The sequence below is a fragment of the Centropristis striata genome, chromosome 18 (genome assembly GCF_030273125.1).
Source record: "Centropristis striata isolate RG_2023a ecotype Rhode Island chromosome 18, C.striata_1.0, whole genome shotgun sequence".
NCBI classification, from domain to species: domain Eukaryota; kingdom Metazoa; phylum Chordata; class Actinopteri; order Perciformes; family Serranidae; genus Centropristis; species Centropristis striata.
In genome coordinates this window covers 32928400-32946006 of record NC_081534.1, presented here as the reverse complement: position 1 = coordinate 32946006, position 17607 = coordinate 32928400, and the positions used below count along the sequence as shown (strand labels likewise).

Genomic DNA, 17607 nt, shown 5'->3' with positions numbered 1-17607 from the left:
TTTTATTTACGGTGAATAACAATTTAGCATTAAAGTGGAAAAAAGGGACATTTAGTTTATTTAGTTTTTTTAAAAACACATTACACACAATATTTAATTTTTTTTTAAAGCATGTTGATTAAATCCTCATTCAAAAATAATACAACCATTTGGAATAAATAAACAATGAATCATCACTTTTTCAACAGATATTTATTTTATATATGAATTAATTTTATAATTTTGTTGTTTTTCTATTTCAAATTTAATTCAAATTTAGTGAAATATGTGATTTTTCTTTAAAATAATTGTTTAACTTATTTTTCATGTCAAAGACTTTAATTCTTCCAGATTCAAAAATATAATGATGTGCTGCTTATAATTTATTTATTTATTTATTTATTTGGCCGTCTGATACAAAATAGCTCAAAATAAACTCCAGCTCAACCAACACGGGGTTGATTTTATAGGGTGTAATAAATCTAATGTGTTAAATATAGATGAGTCAGCATTAAATTAATTAGTGTGACAAAAAATATATAATTTAAAGCAATGGGACATTTTTTTTACAGCATTATTAGATTGCTTAATGGCCTTGAATGTTAAATGGCAGTTCATTCTCTGTTAAAATACAAAAATACACATCGTATTTGTGTAAAGTTTGCCCACAACAACAGTAACTAAAAAAAGTAAGATCCATAAAAAACAGTACGTTTGTCAAACATACTGTGGAATTAAAGTAAAAACACTTTAGTTTTTCTACATGTAACCCCTATTCTATGTATTAAAACTGACTGATTCTCCAACACCTATCTCACTATCTGCTTTTCAATAGAAGGAGCCTGAGATCATATGATTCTCAGTAATTAATATTTATATTTTATAACTGCGTTCTTTACCACAACACTTTCACAAAATGTATATGAAATCAGGACACAAACCACTGTACTTAAAATCAGGATTTTATTTACAAAATAATTTGTTAATAATGTAAAAATAAAGAAAATATTTTCTTTTGGTTACAGTTTATAAATTTGATTTCACAGATACAGATTTCCTTTAGAAACACCTTCAGTTCAGCCCAATAACCTTTAAATCAAACATTCAATTTCCAAATTTCATTCAGTTTTCAAATTCAATTTAGTTACCTTTCAGTTCACAAAAACATTTACACCTTTTAAATTGGCTTCAGCAAATACACCCAAAAAATAACCTTGAATTTAATCCCAAACCAAAATTGTCAATACCTTTTATATAGATATCAATGAGTTTTCCTGTGGTACCACACACAGAATACATGTATAAACAAAAAAGCATTTCAGTTTGATCTCATTAAACTTTTGCACATATTAAACAGACATTTCACAATAGCATGTTGGCTAATGAATGGCTTTAACTTCAAATTTCACCAACTGGGCTACATACAGATATATATGTATTATGAATACAGATATTAACTGTTTCTTTTCTGTATTTTTAATGAAATTATGTGTATAATAACCTGTTGTTTCCTCTTATTTTGACAGTATTTATATATATATATATATATATATATATATATATATATATATATATAACACTCTATATATAGAACACTCTCAAACACCAATAAAAGAAAAAAAACAATCAATCAATCAATGAGAATGAAGTTTTACAGAGAATTCACTTCAAGGCTTGACGGGCCTTCTTAGTAACGGTTGCTACGGTAGGATTGGACGAGGAGCGTTTGAGGGATCCTGCAACCACAGAGACCTTCACTGGTAAAACCTGCAGTGGGAGATTGTTCCAATCCCCATTGTAAAAATATGGAAACATCCTCTCAGTGAAAGTGTGTGTGAAAGTGTGTATGTATGTGTTAGTGTCAGCATCAGAGAACGACAGCTTTCCTCTGTTCCAGTCCAGATTCACTCTGATCCTCTGAGGCTTCTTCTGCACTACGAGAACAGTTCGTCCATCTGATGGTGACCATGATGAGTATTTATCATCATTGAACAGTATACTCCATAATCCAGACTCTATGTTTCCTTTCCTCTGGACAGACTCTGCTAACACACCCAGATACCAGTTTGTATTGTCTCCAACCTCGACCTCCCAGCTGTGAGTCCCTGAGTTAAAGCCCTCAGAGCCCAGAACAGAGTAGGAATAAACAATCCTCTCTGGATGATCAGGATGCTGCTGGATCTCTCCTCGTATCAGACTGGTCAGATCTTCAGACAGGATGAGATATGTACCAGCAGTGTTTGAGTCCAGAACAACAGGACTGTAGGAGACCATGTCCTTCATCTTGTTCCAGATGTTGAAGGCCAGGTTGCCCAGGTGTTTGGCCTGGTCTATCAGAGCTCCTGAGGGCAGCTGTGGATCCTCCAGCAGGAGGCGCTGCTGGACTCTTTCCACTGCAGCCTTGTAGTTGTGCAGGAATGAGACGTGTTCAGCTCTCAGCTGGTCCTCTGTGGCTCTGACTGTGTCTGAAAGAGCTGCTATCTCTCTGCTCAGAGCCTCCATCTTCTCCTTCATCATCTGACTCTTCTGCTCCTCTTCCTCCCTCAGTGCAGCCATCCTGGCCTCCTCTTCCTCTTCTAGAAACTGGTGAAGCTTCTTAAACTGCTCCTTAATCTGCGTCTCTGTGCGTCGGGCCTGGACCTGAATGTGTTCTGCTGTTCGATCAAACTTCACTTTAACTTCTTTAAAAACCTTTAACTTCTTCTTTAAAGGCTCCAGAGTTTCCTGAAGTTCCTTCTTGTGTTGTTGTGCAGCTTCATCGATGGGTCTGAATCTGTGGTTGGTGTGTTTTTCTGAGTCTCTGCAGACAACACACACTGGCTGCTGATGGTCCAGACAGAAGAGTTTGAGTTTCTCAGAGTGCAGACTGCAGAGAGACTCTGAAGCTCTCTGATCTCTCTCCTGTAAGAAACTCTCACACAGGTTCTTTAACGCCAGGTTACAAGGTGGTTCGCTCCTCGAAGATTTCTTACAGACCGGACACTCTCTGGTTGGTTTCCCCGTCCAGCAGCTCTGCAGACAGTCTTTACAGAAGCTGTGGCTGCATGACAGGACGACAGGATCTTTAAAGATGTCGTGGCAGACAGAACAGCGGAGATCGTCCTGTAATCTGGAAGCCATTTAGTCTCTGAGTGAAGCTGAAAACACAGCAGACAAACAGCTCAGCCACTCCCTGTTCTCTCAAAGTTACTTTACTTTCCTGTAAAACTGTCGTTCAGTTTGTGGATTCAGCAGCTGGGTGAAGTGGAGCTGTTCCAGTATTCCCAGTAATCTCCTGAAGTTGTCCTCTTTCAGTCAAAGTGGAGGTTTTAGTCTGAAGCTGAATCTTATCGTCCGTCTCTCAGAGAGTGTGTGTGTGTTTTTTCGTCTCAGTGAGGCAGAATAACAGCCTGTTTCCTCGTTTGTCTCAGGTGATTCAGCTGAGGGGCGGAGCTTTAACACATTTGTTTAACAAATTGAGTCTCATTCCAAACTGGTTGATAACTCTGAGCTGCAGATCTCTGAATGAAAACAAGTTCTATGTTTCCCCACGAGTCTCTTTACTGAAATGCTGTAACATGCAGTAAAATGTGTTATTGTGTCCTCTTGTATGTGAATCTTTGTGCATCCTGGGGTCCCTAAACAGTCTGTGAGCTGCATAAATCGGGTATGATTGGAAAGCTGAGACTCTTGTGGATTCAATGAGCCCAATGTTCTTCATGTGTGATGATGTTAGTCCCCATAAGAGAATTTAATTGCAAGGTTTCCCATGAATTACCTAGAGTCTGGCGGGTCGCAACTCTCGTGTGCTGCGCTAACGTCACATTTCAAGCTACTGGAAGTATATTTACATGTTTCATAATATAAAATGCTCCTTATGCATGTGCACGAGCCAAACTAAATACTATCAACCTGTCTGGGCCGTCAGAGATCCAAACTAACATTAGCTAACAATTAAAGTTGTTTTAATCAGAAAAATGCCCTTGTTTTGACTGGTGAAGCTGACCTGTTGATTACCTGGCAATCAGCACGATTGCTATTCAGGTGCTAATAAGCATAGCATGTGAAAATTGTTGAATGCTTATCCAAAAATAAAGTTTTGAAAGACAGTAACCGGCTCTCCGAGCTTGAGTGAGACACTGTTTCGTCAGTTAAGACCATAGACTGTATATAAGTAATGGACGTAGTGACCGTGATGTCACCCGTTGGTTTGTGGCCCGTTGGAAGCATCGAGTTCAACATTACACTCGTCATGTTAGCATTAACTGGAGCATTAATGGAGCAAACAAAAACTAAATGTTCGTTACTGACCTCAGAAAACTGAGCAGCGACTCCTTGGAGTGTCTGTTTGTCCAACCAAATGCTGAACAAGACATTTAATGAACAAAACGTTCAAATAAACTATATATATATATATATATATATATAAATATATAAATAAATACAGTGAAAGGTTCAAAGTTATGACACCAAACTGCTAAACCTTCTTTTTTTATCTATATAACTTTATATATAACTTTATTGACACGTTGCCGTGGATACGCATTGTTCTGCTTCTCTCCTGATGACGACTCGCCTTGTTAGTAACCTGTCAATCAAAGGTAGCCACGCCCCAAATAACTTTCAAATCACAAACTCCTGCCTTGATATAAACAACCTGTAGAGATTTTACTGGAGACACAGATTTTGCAATATCCATATAAAATATATCTTTTTGTGATGATATAATCTTACTCTAAATAGGGCAGAGAAAGTTTAAGCAGATGGAGTAAATGTATTTAGTTTACCAATAGTTTAACAACAATATTAGCACATGAGCATTGTAGCAAAGCAGCTTGCATGATTAATCTATCAATGCACAGAGAGGGTATACACACAGATAGTAACTCACACACACAGAGACAGAGACACAGATTATTCTAACAGATGTAAACTGCAACAAACAGGATGGCAGAAATCTCCCTCGGTAGATAAAAAGGCCAGGACTTGATGATCATAAACTCCACAAGGGTTGAAGAGTGTCTGCAAACCACCACAGCGTCCTGACACCAAGCATCCTTAATGTACAAACAGACCCAACCGCCGCGGGTCTTACCTCCTTTAATGAGGGCTCTGTCTGCTTGGTGGCATGTTAGCCATCGAGCTGGATGGCAGAGTCCGGTATTCTGTTATTTAGCCGTGTGTCCGTGAACACAAAAACACAGCAATCCCTCACAGTCTGCTGGGTCGATCTCAGAAGGTGAATACAGTCCAGTTTGTTGTCCAAGGAGCGTACATTGGCCAGTACAATGGACGGTATAGCCGGCTTGTGCAGATTAGCCACTAGCCTTGCCCAGATACCCCCCTCGCTTCCCTCGCTTCTGTCTCCTCTCGCAACACCAAATATATGATTAAGGAAACTTTTTGTTTTCTTACAGTAACAGTAACTAGAAAAAAATAAGAAATCATAAAAAACAGTAAGTTTGTCAAACACTTAACGTTGAATTAAAGTAAAAGCACTTTAGTTTTTCTACAGATATATATTTATTATGAATACAGATATTAACTGTTTATTATCTGTATTTTTAAATAAATGATGTGTACAATGACTTGTTTTCTCTTATTTGACAGTATTTTTTAAAATATAACATTCTAAACACCAATAAAAGAAAAAAAAACAATCAATGAGAATTTAATTTTACATAGAATTCACTTCAAGGATTTGATCAAAAATTCCACTCAGAGCTCTTTGAATTGAGTTGTTGATTCTGCTGATGTTACATCATCATGACATCATTTCCTCACACTGACGGAGAAAAAAACATTAAAAGGACAACGTGGTCACATGTTCCTCAAAGACTTCAGGACGTCTTAAACAGAACGATGCTGATCGTCTATTTCTGTTTTCCTGCAGCCACAGAGACCTTCACTGGTAAAACCTGCAGTGGGTGATTCCAATCATAACTGGTAACATATGGAAACATCCTCTCAGTGAAAGTGTTTGTGAAGGTGTGTATGAGTGTGTTAGTGTCAGCATCAGAGAACGACAGCTTTCCTCTGTTCCAGTCCAGATTCACTCTGATCCTCTGGAGCTTCTTCTGCACTACGAGATAAGTTTCTTTATATGAACGTGACTGTGCTGAGTATTTACCTCCATAGAACTGTATGCTCCAAAATCCAGACCGTATGGCTTCTTTCCTTTGGACAGACTCTTCTAACACACCCAGTATCCAGTGTTCACTGTCTCCAACCTCGACCTCCCAGCTGTGAGTCCCTGAGTTAAAGCCCTCAGAGCCCAGAACAGAAAAGAAAGAACAACCACCAAACCTCTCTGGATTATCAGGACGCTGCTGGATCTCTCCTGCTCTCAGACTGGTCAGATCTTCAGACAGGATGAGTAATGTACCAGCAGTGTTTGGGTCCAGGATGACAGGACTGTAGGAGACCATGTCCTTCATCTTGTTCCAGATGTTGAAGGCCAGGTTGCCCAGGTGTTTGGCCTGGTCTATCAGAGCTCCTGAGGGCAGCTGTGGATCCTCCAGCAGGGGGCACTGCTGGACTCTTTCCACTGAAGCCTTGTAGTTGTGCAGGAATGAGACGTGTTCAGCTCTCAGCTCGTCCTCTGTGGCTCTGACTGTGTCTGAAAGAGCTGCTATCTCTCTGCTCAGAGCCTCCATCTTCTCCTTCATCATCTGACTCTTCTGCTCCTCTTCCTCCCTCAGTGCAGCCATCCTGGCCTCCTCTTCTTCTTCTAGAAACTGGTGAAGCTTCTTAAACTGCTCCTTAATCTGCGTCTCTGTGCGTCGGGCCTGGACCTGAATGTGTTCTGCTGTTTGATCAAACTTCACTTTAACTCCTTTAAAAACCTTTAACTTCTCCTTTAAAGGCTCCAGAGTTTCCTGAAGTTCCTTCTTGTGTTGTTGTGCAGCTTCATCGATGGGTCTGAATCTGTGGTTGGTGTGTTTTTCTGAGTCTCTGCAGACGAGACACACTGGCTGCTGATGGTCCAGACAGAAGAGTTTGAGTTTCTCAGAGTGCAGACTGCAGAGAGGCTCTGAAGCTCTCTGATCTCTCTCCTGTAAGAAGCTCTCACACAGGTTCTTTAACACCAGGTTACAAGGTGGTTCACTCATCGAAGATTTCTTACAAAGTGGACACTCTCTGGTTTGTTTCCCCGTCCAGCAGCTCTGCAGACAGTCTTTACAGAAGCTGTGGCTGCATGACAGGACGACAGGATCTTTAAAGATGTCATGGCAGACAGAACAGCAGAGATCGTCCTCTAATCTGGAAGCCATTTAGTCTCTGAGTGAAGCTGAAAACACAGCAGACAAACAGCTCAGCCACTCCCTGTTCTCTCAAAGTTACTTTACTTTCCTGTAAAACTGTCGTTCAGTTTGTGGATTCAGCAGCTGGGTGAAGTGGAGCTGTTCCAGTATTCCCAGTAATCTCCTGAAGTCGTCCTCTTTCAGTCAAAGTGGAGGTTTTAGTCTGAAGTTGAATCTTATCGTCGTAGAGAGAGAGAGAGAGAGACAGAGAGAGAGAGAGAGAGAGAGAGAGAGAGAGAGAGAGTGTGTGTGTGAATAACATCCTGTTTTTCTGGTTTGTCTTAGGTGAGTCAGCTGAGGGGCGTTACTTTAACAAAACAGTTTCAGGTTGAGTCTCGCTCCAAAATGGTGAATAACTCTGAGCTGCAGATCTCTGAATGAAAATAAGTTCTGGTTTTTTTCCATGAGTCTCTTTACTGACATGCTGATAACATGCAGTAAAATGTGTTATTGTGTCCTCTTGTGTGTGAATCTTTGTGCATCCTGTGGTCCCTAAACAGTCTGTGAGCTGCCTAAATGGGGTCTGACTGTAAAGCTGAGACTGAGTTAGTGAGTGAAATTTGAGCTCAGTGTATGAAATGAGCTGCTGTGACCTCTAGGATAATCACAGCCTCATGAAACTTTACAACCACAAACTAGAGACCTGGAGCATTCAGAGGATGGATGGCTGACACACTAGATTCACAATAAGAGGCTTTCACAGCAGGCAACACAACACAGGTGCTGCCATACAATCACACAAAATACACAAATCTACCAAATGTTAAAAGTTTTATGAAACAAAATCACAGCATGGGTTTTTCTCTCTTGGAGTCTGAATGTGGGATTACTGGTTACTGTCAGCCGCCGTACATGAAGCCACGCCCACTGCCACAAACCTGCCCCTCCCTTCACAATAAAAGCCCAATAATGAAACCAGGCGGCAACTTCCGGGTCTGAGCAAGGAGGCAAACCAGGAAGTGCCTTAAGCTGCATTTTACCAAAAATTCCAGTAGGGGGCGCTCAGTTTGGCTGCAAAAACATTTCTGTCAACTAATTTCAATGCAAAATGAGAAAACTTCTCACTTGATTTACTATCTCAGAAATGTTTTTTAGGACAACACTATGGTCTCAATCACTAGTCCATCAAAAGTTGCATTCATGAACGCAGAATTAATTGCAACTGCCAGAGAAAGCTTCACCTCAACAACAAGGATGAACCAGCAACTTAATTTGCAAGATGGCAAATTATTGAAACTCAGCCTGAGATCAAACTTCCTTCTTTCCACTTCCTTCTTTTATTATAATTAATAATCATTCATGATAATTATTAATAATTCTTATAGCCATCTAACCACACTTTTGAACCGTGAGATCAACACAAGCGTTACTCAGGTTCATCCCTACATATTTGATATCCTTATGGGAGGGATAGCATTTATGATAACGCCCTTTTATTTACATATTTGACACCCTGTGCACGGTCATCGTTTATTCATAAAAGATGCATCCTTAATTCCCAACAACATTGAATAAAAAAAGTAAGAAATCAGAAAAAACAGTACGTTTGTCAAACATACTGTGGAATTAGAGTAAAAACACTTTAGTTTTTCTACATGTAACCCCTATTCTATGTATTAAAACTGACTGATTCTCCAACACCTATCTTACTGTCAAGCTTTTCAATAGAAGGGGCCTGAGTTCATATGATTCTCAGTAATTAATATTTCTGTTTTATAACTGCGTTCTTTACCACAACACTTTCACAAAATGTATATAAAATCAAAGGACACAAACCACTGTACTTTAAATCAGGATTTTATTTACAAAATAATTTGTTAATAATGTAAAAATAAAGAAAATATTTTCTTTTGGTTACAGTTAATGAATTTGATTTCACAGATACAGATTTCCTTTAGAAATACCTTCAGTTCAGCCCAATAACCTTTAAATCAAACATTCAATTTCCAAATTTCATTCAGTTTCCAAATTCAATTTAGTTACCTTTCAGTTCACAAATACATTTATACCGTTTAAATTGGCTTCAGCAAATACACTCAAAATAATATTGAATTTAATCCCAAACCAAAATCGTCAATACCTTTTATATAGATATCAATGAGTTTACCTGTGGTACCACACACAGAATAAATGTATTACAAAAAAGCATTTCAGTTTCATATTTCATCTCATTAAACTTTTGTACATATTAAACAGACATTTCACAACAGCATGTTGGCTAATGAATGGTTTTAACTTCATATTTCAGCCACTGGGCTACATACAGATATATATAAACACTCTCAAACAACAATTAAAAAAAAAACAATCAATGGGAATTAAGCTTTACAGAGAATTCACTTCAAGGCTTGACGGACATTCTTCTCTTAGTAACGGTTGCTAAGGTAGGATTGGACGAGGAACGTTTGAGGGATCCTTCAGCCACAGGGACCTTCACTGGTAAAACCTGCAGTGGATGATCATCATCCCCATTGTAAAAATATGGAAACATCCTCTCAGTGAAAGTGTGTGTGAAGGTGTGTATGTGTGTGTTAGTGTCAGCATCAGAAAACGACAGCTTTCCTCTGTCCCAGTCCAGATTCACTCTGATCCTCTGGAGCTTCTTCTGCACTACGAGAGCAGTATATTCATCTGATGGTGACCGTGATGAGTATTTATCTCCACAGTGGTATATTCTCCATAATCCATACCGTATGTCTCCTTTCCCCTGGACAGACTCTGCTAACACACCCAGTTCCCAGTCTGTATTGTCTCCAACCTCGACCTCCCAGCTGTGAGTCCCTGAGTTAAAGCCGTCAGAGGCCACAACAGACCAGGAATAATAACCAATCCTCTCAGGATTATCAGGAAGCTGCTGTTTATCTCCTGCTCTCAGACTGGTCAGATCTTCAGACAGGATGAGTTTTGTACCAGCAGTGTTTGGGTCCAGAACAACAGGACTGTAGGAGACCATGTCCTTCATCTTGTTCCAGATGTTGAAGGCCAGGTTGCCCAGGTGTTTGGCCTGGTCTATCAGAGCTCCTGAGGGCAGCTGTGGATCCTCCAGCAGGGGGCGCTGCTGGACTCTTTCCACTGCAGCCTTGTAGTTGTGCAGGAATGAGACGTGTTCAGCTCTCAGCTCGTCCTCTGTGGCTCTGACTGTGTCTGAAAGCGCTGCTATCTCTCTGCTCAGAGCCTCCATCTTCTCCTTCATCATCTGACTCTTCTGCTCCTCTTCCTCCCTCAGTGCAGCCATCCTGGCCTCCTCTTCCTCTTCTAGAAACTGGTGAAGCTTCTTAAACTGCTCCTTAATCTGCGTCTCTGTGCGTCGGGCCTGGACCTGAATGTGTTCTGCTGTTTGATCAAACTTCACTTTAACTCCTTTAAAAACCTTTAACTTCTTCTTTAAAGGTTTCAGAGTTTCCTGAAGTTCCTTCTTGTGTTGTTGTACAACTTCATAGATGGGTCTGAATCTGTGGTTGGTGTGTTTTTCTGAGTCTCTGCAGATGTGACACACTGGCTGCTGATGGTCCAGACAGAAGAGTTTGAGTTTCTCAGAGTGCAGACTGCAAAGAGGCTCTGAAGCTCTCTGATCTCTCTCCTGTAAGAAACTCTCACACAGGTTCTTTAACACCAGGTTACAAGGTGGTTCACTCATCGAAGATTTCTTACAAAGCGGACAGTCTCTGGTTTGTCTCTCCCTCCACCAGCTCTGCAGACAGTCTTTACAGAAGCTGTGGCTGCATGACAGGACGACAGGATCTTTAAAGATGTCGCGGCAGACAGAACAGCAGAGATCGTCCTCTAATCTGGAAGCCATTTAGTCTCTGAGTGAAGCTGAAAACACAGCAGACAAACAGCTCAGCCACTCCCTGTTCTCTCAAAGTTACTTTACTTTCCTGTAAAACTGTCGTTCAGTTTGTAGATTCAGCAGCGGGGTGAAGTGGAGCTGTTCCAGTATTCCCAGTAATCTCCTGAAGTTGTCCTCTTTCAGTCAAAGTGGAGGTTTTAGTCTGAAGCTGAATCTTATCGTCCGTCTCTCAGAGTGTGTGTTTGTGTGTGTGTGAATAACATCCTGTTTCCTGGTTTGTCTCGGGTGAGTCAGCTGAGGGGCGTAACTTCTGTGTTTCCCCACAAGTCTCTTTACAGACATGCTGTAACATGCAGTAAAATGTGTTATTTTGTCCTCTTGTATGTGAATCTTTGTGCATCCTGGGGTCCCTAAACAGTCTGTGAGCTGCATAAATGGGGTCTGAGTGTAAAGCTGAGACTCTTGTGGATCCAATGAGCCCAATGTTCTTCATGTGTGATGATGTTAGTGAGGGAAACTTGAGCTCAGTGTATAAAATGAGCTGCTGTGACCTCTAGAATAATCACAGCCTCATGAAACTTTACAACCACAAACTAGAGACCTGGAGCATTCAGACGAGAGACCTGGAGCATTCAGACTAGAGACTTGGAGCATTCAGACTAGAGACCTGGAGCATCCAGACTAGAGACCTGGAGCATTCAGAGGATGGATGGCTGACACACTATATTCACAATAAGAGGCTTTCTCAGCAGGAAACACAACACAAGTGCTGCCATACAATCACACAAAATACACAAATCTACCAAATGTTAAAAGTTTATGAAACCAAATCACAGCCTGGGTTTTTCTCTCTTGGAGTCTGAATGTGGGATTACTGGTTACTGTCAGCCGGCGTACATGAAGCCACACCCACTGCCACAAACCTGCCCCTCCCTTCACAATAAAAGCCCAATAATGCATGAAGAGTGCAAATGTCATAAGGTTAATTACTTTAATTACAAATATTAAACAGAACATGGAAGTTTGAAATTTGTTAATTAAAGCTTTTTTTTTTTACAGTATTATAAAATGTCTTAATGGTCTTGAATGTTGACTGGCAGTTAATTCTATGTTAAAATACAAAAATACACATCATATTTGTGTAAAGTTCGCCCACATTTTTAGAGATCATAGCGACCTCTCGTGGTAGCAGTACCCTCGGTGTGTTATGTGGGGCGGATGCATTTACCGGTCGGATCTTCTGTTATATGAATGTTTTGACTGGTGAAGCTGAGCTGTTGATTACCTGGCAATCAGCCATTTGCTATTCAGGTGCTAATAAGCATAGCATGCACGTAGATGCCACTAGGGATGGAGGGGATATGTCCCCCCCCCCCCCCCACTTTCAGCGACAAGCATTGCCGGTAAAACAAAGGATTAATGTTCCCTTAGTTAGACTATTTATATTGCAGCACATAGAGTCCCGCGGCTAATGGTGCTTTCAAAGTCTACACGAATGTCAGAATTTTCAACATTGTTACGAGCTCCAAGTTCAGACTTTCAGTGTAAATTAAATACACCACAAGACGTTACGGTAAGAACATGTTAGACCCGCCTGAAAAATAAATCAAACACATGTAGCTTTCAAAATAAGAGCACATGGATGTGTTAGCAGAGTCCACCATATAATTTAAAAAAGACTGTAAAAATATGAGGCCTTAAATAAAACAGAACTCTTATTCTCCTTTACAGTAATTCTTTTTTTTTATACTTATATTTTTATTAGTTTTTATGTCAGGAATAGTCAAACATGACAACATCACAGTACATTCAAATAAAAAATAAAATAGCCAGGCAATTGTATCACGTGAGGACGATCAACAAATAAAATTTTGCACTACTCAGTCCAAACAATATATGTCCCTTGGAATGTATCTGGCCGTTATACACCACGTTAAACAGAGCATTATCAAGACAATAAAATAAAAGTAGAGGGGGGGGGGGGGGTCATGAATGACCCTCCTCGTTTGTCAAGAACGCCGTCCATTTTTTCCGTCTTGCATAATACAGGCCTTTTTTTAGTCTGAGCAGGAAGGTTAGTTTCTCCATCTGGTGAATTTCTTTAATGACCTCTAACCAGTCAGAGGTTGTGGGTGGGTCTGACTGCAGCCACTTACGGGTGATAGCTTTTTTTGCTGCTGCAGACATAATCCTCAAGAGGTATCTATCATTTTCTGCCATCCCGTCTGGTAAATCACTTAGAAAAAGAGTTGTAAATGGCAGAGGAACCTGTTGTCCCAGTATCCTTCGTATGGTTTCCACAATATCGTCCCAAAAGGGTCGTAGTCCTGGGCAACTCCAAAAGATGTGGTAGTGGTTTGCCTCGTCATTTCCACACTTCCTCCAGCATGTGTGAACCGTTGTTATTGAATATGTTTTCATTTTAGGTGTTACAAAGAAATGAACAAGGTTCTTCCAACAGAATTTACACCAATACATAGAACAAGACGTGGAAAAAGCATCACCACACATATTATCCCATTGTTTACAGGTTATTTTGTCATTTAATTCTCTCTCCCATCTCTCTTTGATGTATGTTGTGGTATTATCTCTGCTCTTTGCTATGCCTTGGGAAAGCCTTGAAATAACAGATTTCTTTTCTCTTCAGATCTCCTTTACAGTAATTCATTAAAAATATGCCATGAGTGCTTTGCGGGCCAGGCGTGTGCACTAAATGTCCTGGAGGGGCATCGAGGATCTTTTCAGCTGCTCTCACTGTGCGCTGCAGGGTTCTACGGCAGGCTCTAGGTTCTAGTGCAGCCTCCGTACCACATAGTGATGCAGCTGGTCAGGATGCTCTCGGTGGTTCCACGTTAGAACGTGTGCATGATGTGGACTGGTGCTCCGGCTCTTCTCAGTCTGCGGAGGAAGTAGAGGCGCTGCTGAGCTTTCCTGGCCAGTGATGTGGTGTTGCAGCTCCAGGAGAAGTCCTCATCTAGGTGCACACCCAGGAACTTGGTGCTGCTCACCCTCTCCACAGCAGCACCGTTGATGGTCAGTGGGGGGTGCTGCGTGGAGGCTCTCCGGAAGTCGACAATCTCTTTGGTCTTCTCCACGTTCAGAGAGAGATTGTTGTCTCTGTACCACTCGGCCATTCTGCTCACCTCATCCCTGTAATTTGACTCATGGTTGTGGTTGATGAGCCCCCCAAAAGTCGTATCGTCTGCACACTTGATGAGGAGGTTGCTGTTGTGTGTTGGTGTGCAGCCGTGGGTCAGCAGAGTAAACAGTAGGGGGCTGAGCATGCATCCTTGGGGGGGCCCTGTGTTCAATGTGATGGTGCCAGATGCGTTGCTGCCAACCTGGACTGCCTGTGGTCTTCCGGTCAGGAAGTCCAGCAACCAGTTGCAGAGTGAGGTGTTTAGTCCTAGACAGTCCAGTTTCTGTATCAGCTGCTGGGGGATGATTGTGTTAAAAGCTGAACTAAAATCTAAGAACAGCATCTTCACGTGTGAGTCCTTAATGTCCAGGTGAGTGAGAGCTGAGTGGAGGGTGTTGGAGATTGCATCATCAGTGGACTGGTTGGCCCGATATGCAAACTGGTAGGGGTCCAGGGAGGGGAAGGATGGATTTGATGTGCTGTATGACTAACCACTCAAAGCACTTCATGATTATAGGGGTCAGTGCCACAGGGTGGTAGTCATTGAAGCAGGATGGAGAGGCCTTCTTTGGAACCGGGATGATGGTGGTGTTCTTAAAGCAGGTGGGGACAACAGCTTGGCTCAGGGAGGTGTTGAAGATGTCTTGTAGAGGGATCTTTGGCCAGTAAGAGTGTCTGAATACTCCTGGATGTTGATGTGATGGTTGTAGGTGGCTGCCTCCTTTCCGTGGAGGACATTGAAGACATCTACCTATTCGGAACCATGATTACAGGTCTTTTGCTGATTGGATCGAGGAATACAGAAAACAGTGACAGCTGTCCAAAGCCCCATAAGGCTGTCCGACTTGATTGAAGCGGTGGGCAGAGCTGTTGCCACTCAGACTGTGTCTATAAACTGCAATATGGATAACATCATGGAGAAGCTGACGACTTTGCAGAGGCAAATGGATCGATTTGGAGACCAGAATGGACAAGGAGAGTAGTCGTGTAAATTTGAATGCGACCACTCGCCCTAAGCCCAAACAATCCCAATCTTATCTGCTTTTGGCCCCCTCAACCAGCTTTGGCCTCAAGGCCGTTGCTGGAACAACAACTCCCATGGAAGAACAGTGCAGCGAGACGCTCTTGCACCTCCCATGCCCCACAGACACCTGCTGATTGTTGACTCTGTCTGGAACCTGACCAAGGCTGTCTCCATGGCAACTTGCTGTGGTATCCCTATGACATTCCTGTGAACTGTGGCACTGACTGATTGGGATCTTAGGCGAGGCGACTCACCAGGCTTACACACACAAACTTCTACATACATACATACACAAAGACACATATACAGATATGCAATCACCCACCCCACTACCCCCCCATCCCACGCCTTGACTGCTTTGTACCCCCAGTATGACAAGCGCGTCTGTCACCTGCGCCACCATGGCTGCTTGCCTGCTCTGGCTACCTCCACTCCCCCACTTCCCTCCCCTGATGCAAGTCATGAGTTTTTAATTTTGTAAAGTGTACTGTGTATGTGCTCATGTTGCTCCCCTCTCCTCATGTGGAGCCAATACTCCTTATCTTCATTCTTCTTTCTCCATCGACCAGCGAGAGGGGCACAGCTCTTGGTCCCCCAGAGACCAGGACTCCTCTCCACACACCTTCCTTCACCCCCGGCAACACTCTCAAACAACAATAAAAAAAAAAACAATCAATGAGAATGAAGTTTTACAGAGAATTCACTTCAAGGCTTGACAGACCTTCTTCTCTTAGTAACGGTTGCTAAGGTAGGATAGGACGAGGAGCGTTTGAGGGATCCTGCAGCCACAGAGACCTTCACTGGTAAAACCTGCAGTGGGTGATCATCATCCCCATTGTAAAAATATGGAAACATCCTCTCAGTGAAAGTGTGTGTGAAGGTGTGTATGTCTTTGTTAGTGTCAGCATCAGAAAAAAAAAGCTTTCCACTGTTCCAGTCCAGATTCACTCTGATCCTCTGGAACTTCTTCTGCACTACGAGAGCAGTATATTCATCTGATGGTGACCGTGATGAGTATTTATCTCCACAGTGGTATATTCTCCATAATCCATACCGTATGTCTCCTCTCCCCTGGACAGACTCTGCTAACACACCCAGTTCCCAGAATGTATTGTCTCCAACCTCGACCTCCCAGCTGTGAGTCCCTGAGTTAAAGCCCTCGGAGCCCAGAACAGAGCAGGAATAATAATCAATCCTCTCTGGATTATCAGGAAGCAGTTGGACCTCTCCTTGTCTCACTCTGGTCAGATCTTCAGACAGGATGAGATATGGACCAGCAGTGTTTGGGTCCAGAACAACAGGACTGTAGGAGACCATGTCCATCATCTTGTTCCAGATGTTGAAGGCCAGGTTGCCCAGGTGTTTGGCCTGGTCTATCAGAGCTCCTGAGGGCAGCTGTGGATCCTCCAGCAGGAGGCGCTGCTGGACTCTTTCCACTGCAGCCTTGTAGTTGTGCAGGAATGAGACGTGTTCAGCTCTCAGCTCGTCCTCTGTGGCTCTGATAGTGTCTGAAAGAGCTGATATCTTTCTGCTCAGAGCCTCCATCTTCTCCTTCATCATCTGACTCTTCTGTTCCTCTTCCTCCCTCAGTGCAGCCATCCTGGCCTCCTCTTCCTCTTCTAGGAACTGGTGAAGCCTCTTAAACTGCTCCTTAATCTGCGTCTCTGTGCGTCGGGCCTGGACCTGAATGTGTTCTGCTGTTTGATCAAACTTCACTTTAACTTCTTTAAAAAACTTTATCTTCTCCTTTAAAGGCTCCAGAGTTTCGTGAAGTTCCTTCTTGTGTTGTTGTGCAGCTTCATTGATGGATCTGAATGTGTGGTTGGTGTGTTCTTCTGAGTCTATGCAGACGAGACACACTGGCTGCTGATGGTCCAGACAGAAGAGTTTGAGTTTCTCAGAGTGCAGACTGCAGAGAGCCTCTGAAGCTCTCTGATCTCTCTCCTGTAAGAAACTCTCACACAGCTTCTTTAACACCAGGTTACAAGGTGGTTCACTCCTCGAAGATTTCTTACAAAGTGGACACTCTTTGGTTGGTTTCTCCGTCCACCAGCTCTGCAGACAGTCTTTACAGAAGCTGTGGCTGCATGACAGGACGACAGGATCTTTAAAGATGTCGTGGCAGACAGAACAGCAGAGATCGTCCTCTGATCTGGAAGCCATTTAGTCTCTGAGTGAAGCTGAAAACACAGCAGACAAGCAGCTCAGCCACTTCCTGTTCTCTGAAAGTTACTTTACTTTCCTGTAAAACTGTCGTTCAGTTTGTGGATTCAGCAGCTGGGTGAAGTGGAGCTGTTCCAGTATTCCCAGTAATCTCCTGAAGTTGTCCTCTTTCAGTCGAAGTGGAGGTTTTAGTCAGAAGCTGAATCTTATTCTCCGTCTCTCAGAGTGT

The 17607-nt window shown here is 42.3% G+C and overlaps 4 protein-coding genes across 4 annotated transcripts; all 4 read right to left on the bottom strand.

Moving 5' to 3' along the window:
* Positions 1 to 1641: 1641 nt before the first annotated feature.
* Positions 1642 to 3099, bottom strand: LOC131990747 (E3 ubiquitin-protein ligase TRIM35-like). Its single transcript, XM_059355861.1, has one exon. It carries the CDS (start codon positions 3097 to 3099, stop codon positions 1642 to 1644), a length of 1458 nt encoding a protein of 485 aa, XP_059211844.1.
* Positions 3100 to 5831: 2732 nt separating this feature from the next.
* Positions 5832 to 7232, bottom strand: LOC131990746 (E3 ubiquitin-protein ligase TRIM35-like). Its single transcript, XM_059355860.1, has one exon. It carries the CDS (start codon positions 7230 to 7232, stop codon positions 5832 to 5834), a length of 1401 nt encoding a protein of 466 aa, XP_059211843.1.
* Positions 7233 to 9055: 1823 nt separating this feature from the next.
* LOC131990708 (nuclear factor 7, ovary-like) lies at positions 9056 to 11061 on the bottom strand. Its single transcript, XM_059355823.1, has one exon. The coding sequence runs from the start codon at positions 11059 to 11061 to the stop codon at positions 9604 to 9606; it is 1458 nt and encodes a 485-aa protein (XP_059211806.1). The 3' UTR covers positions 9056 to 9603.
* Positions 11062 to 13904: 2843 nt separating this feature from the next.
* On the bottom strand, positions 13905 to 17378 carry LOC131990745 (E3 ubiquitin-protein ligase TRIM39-like). The gene is made up of 4 exons (XM_059355859.1): positions 15937 to 17378; positions 15704 to 15858; positions 14722 to 14912; positions 13905 to 14630 (listed from the first exon to the last, which is right to left on the bottom strand). Exons 1-4 carry the CDS (start codon positions 17376 to 17378, stop codon positions 13905 to 13907), a joined length of 2514 nt encoding a protein of 837 aa, XP_059211842.1.
* Positions 17379 to 17607: the final 229 nt, after the last annotated feature.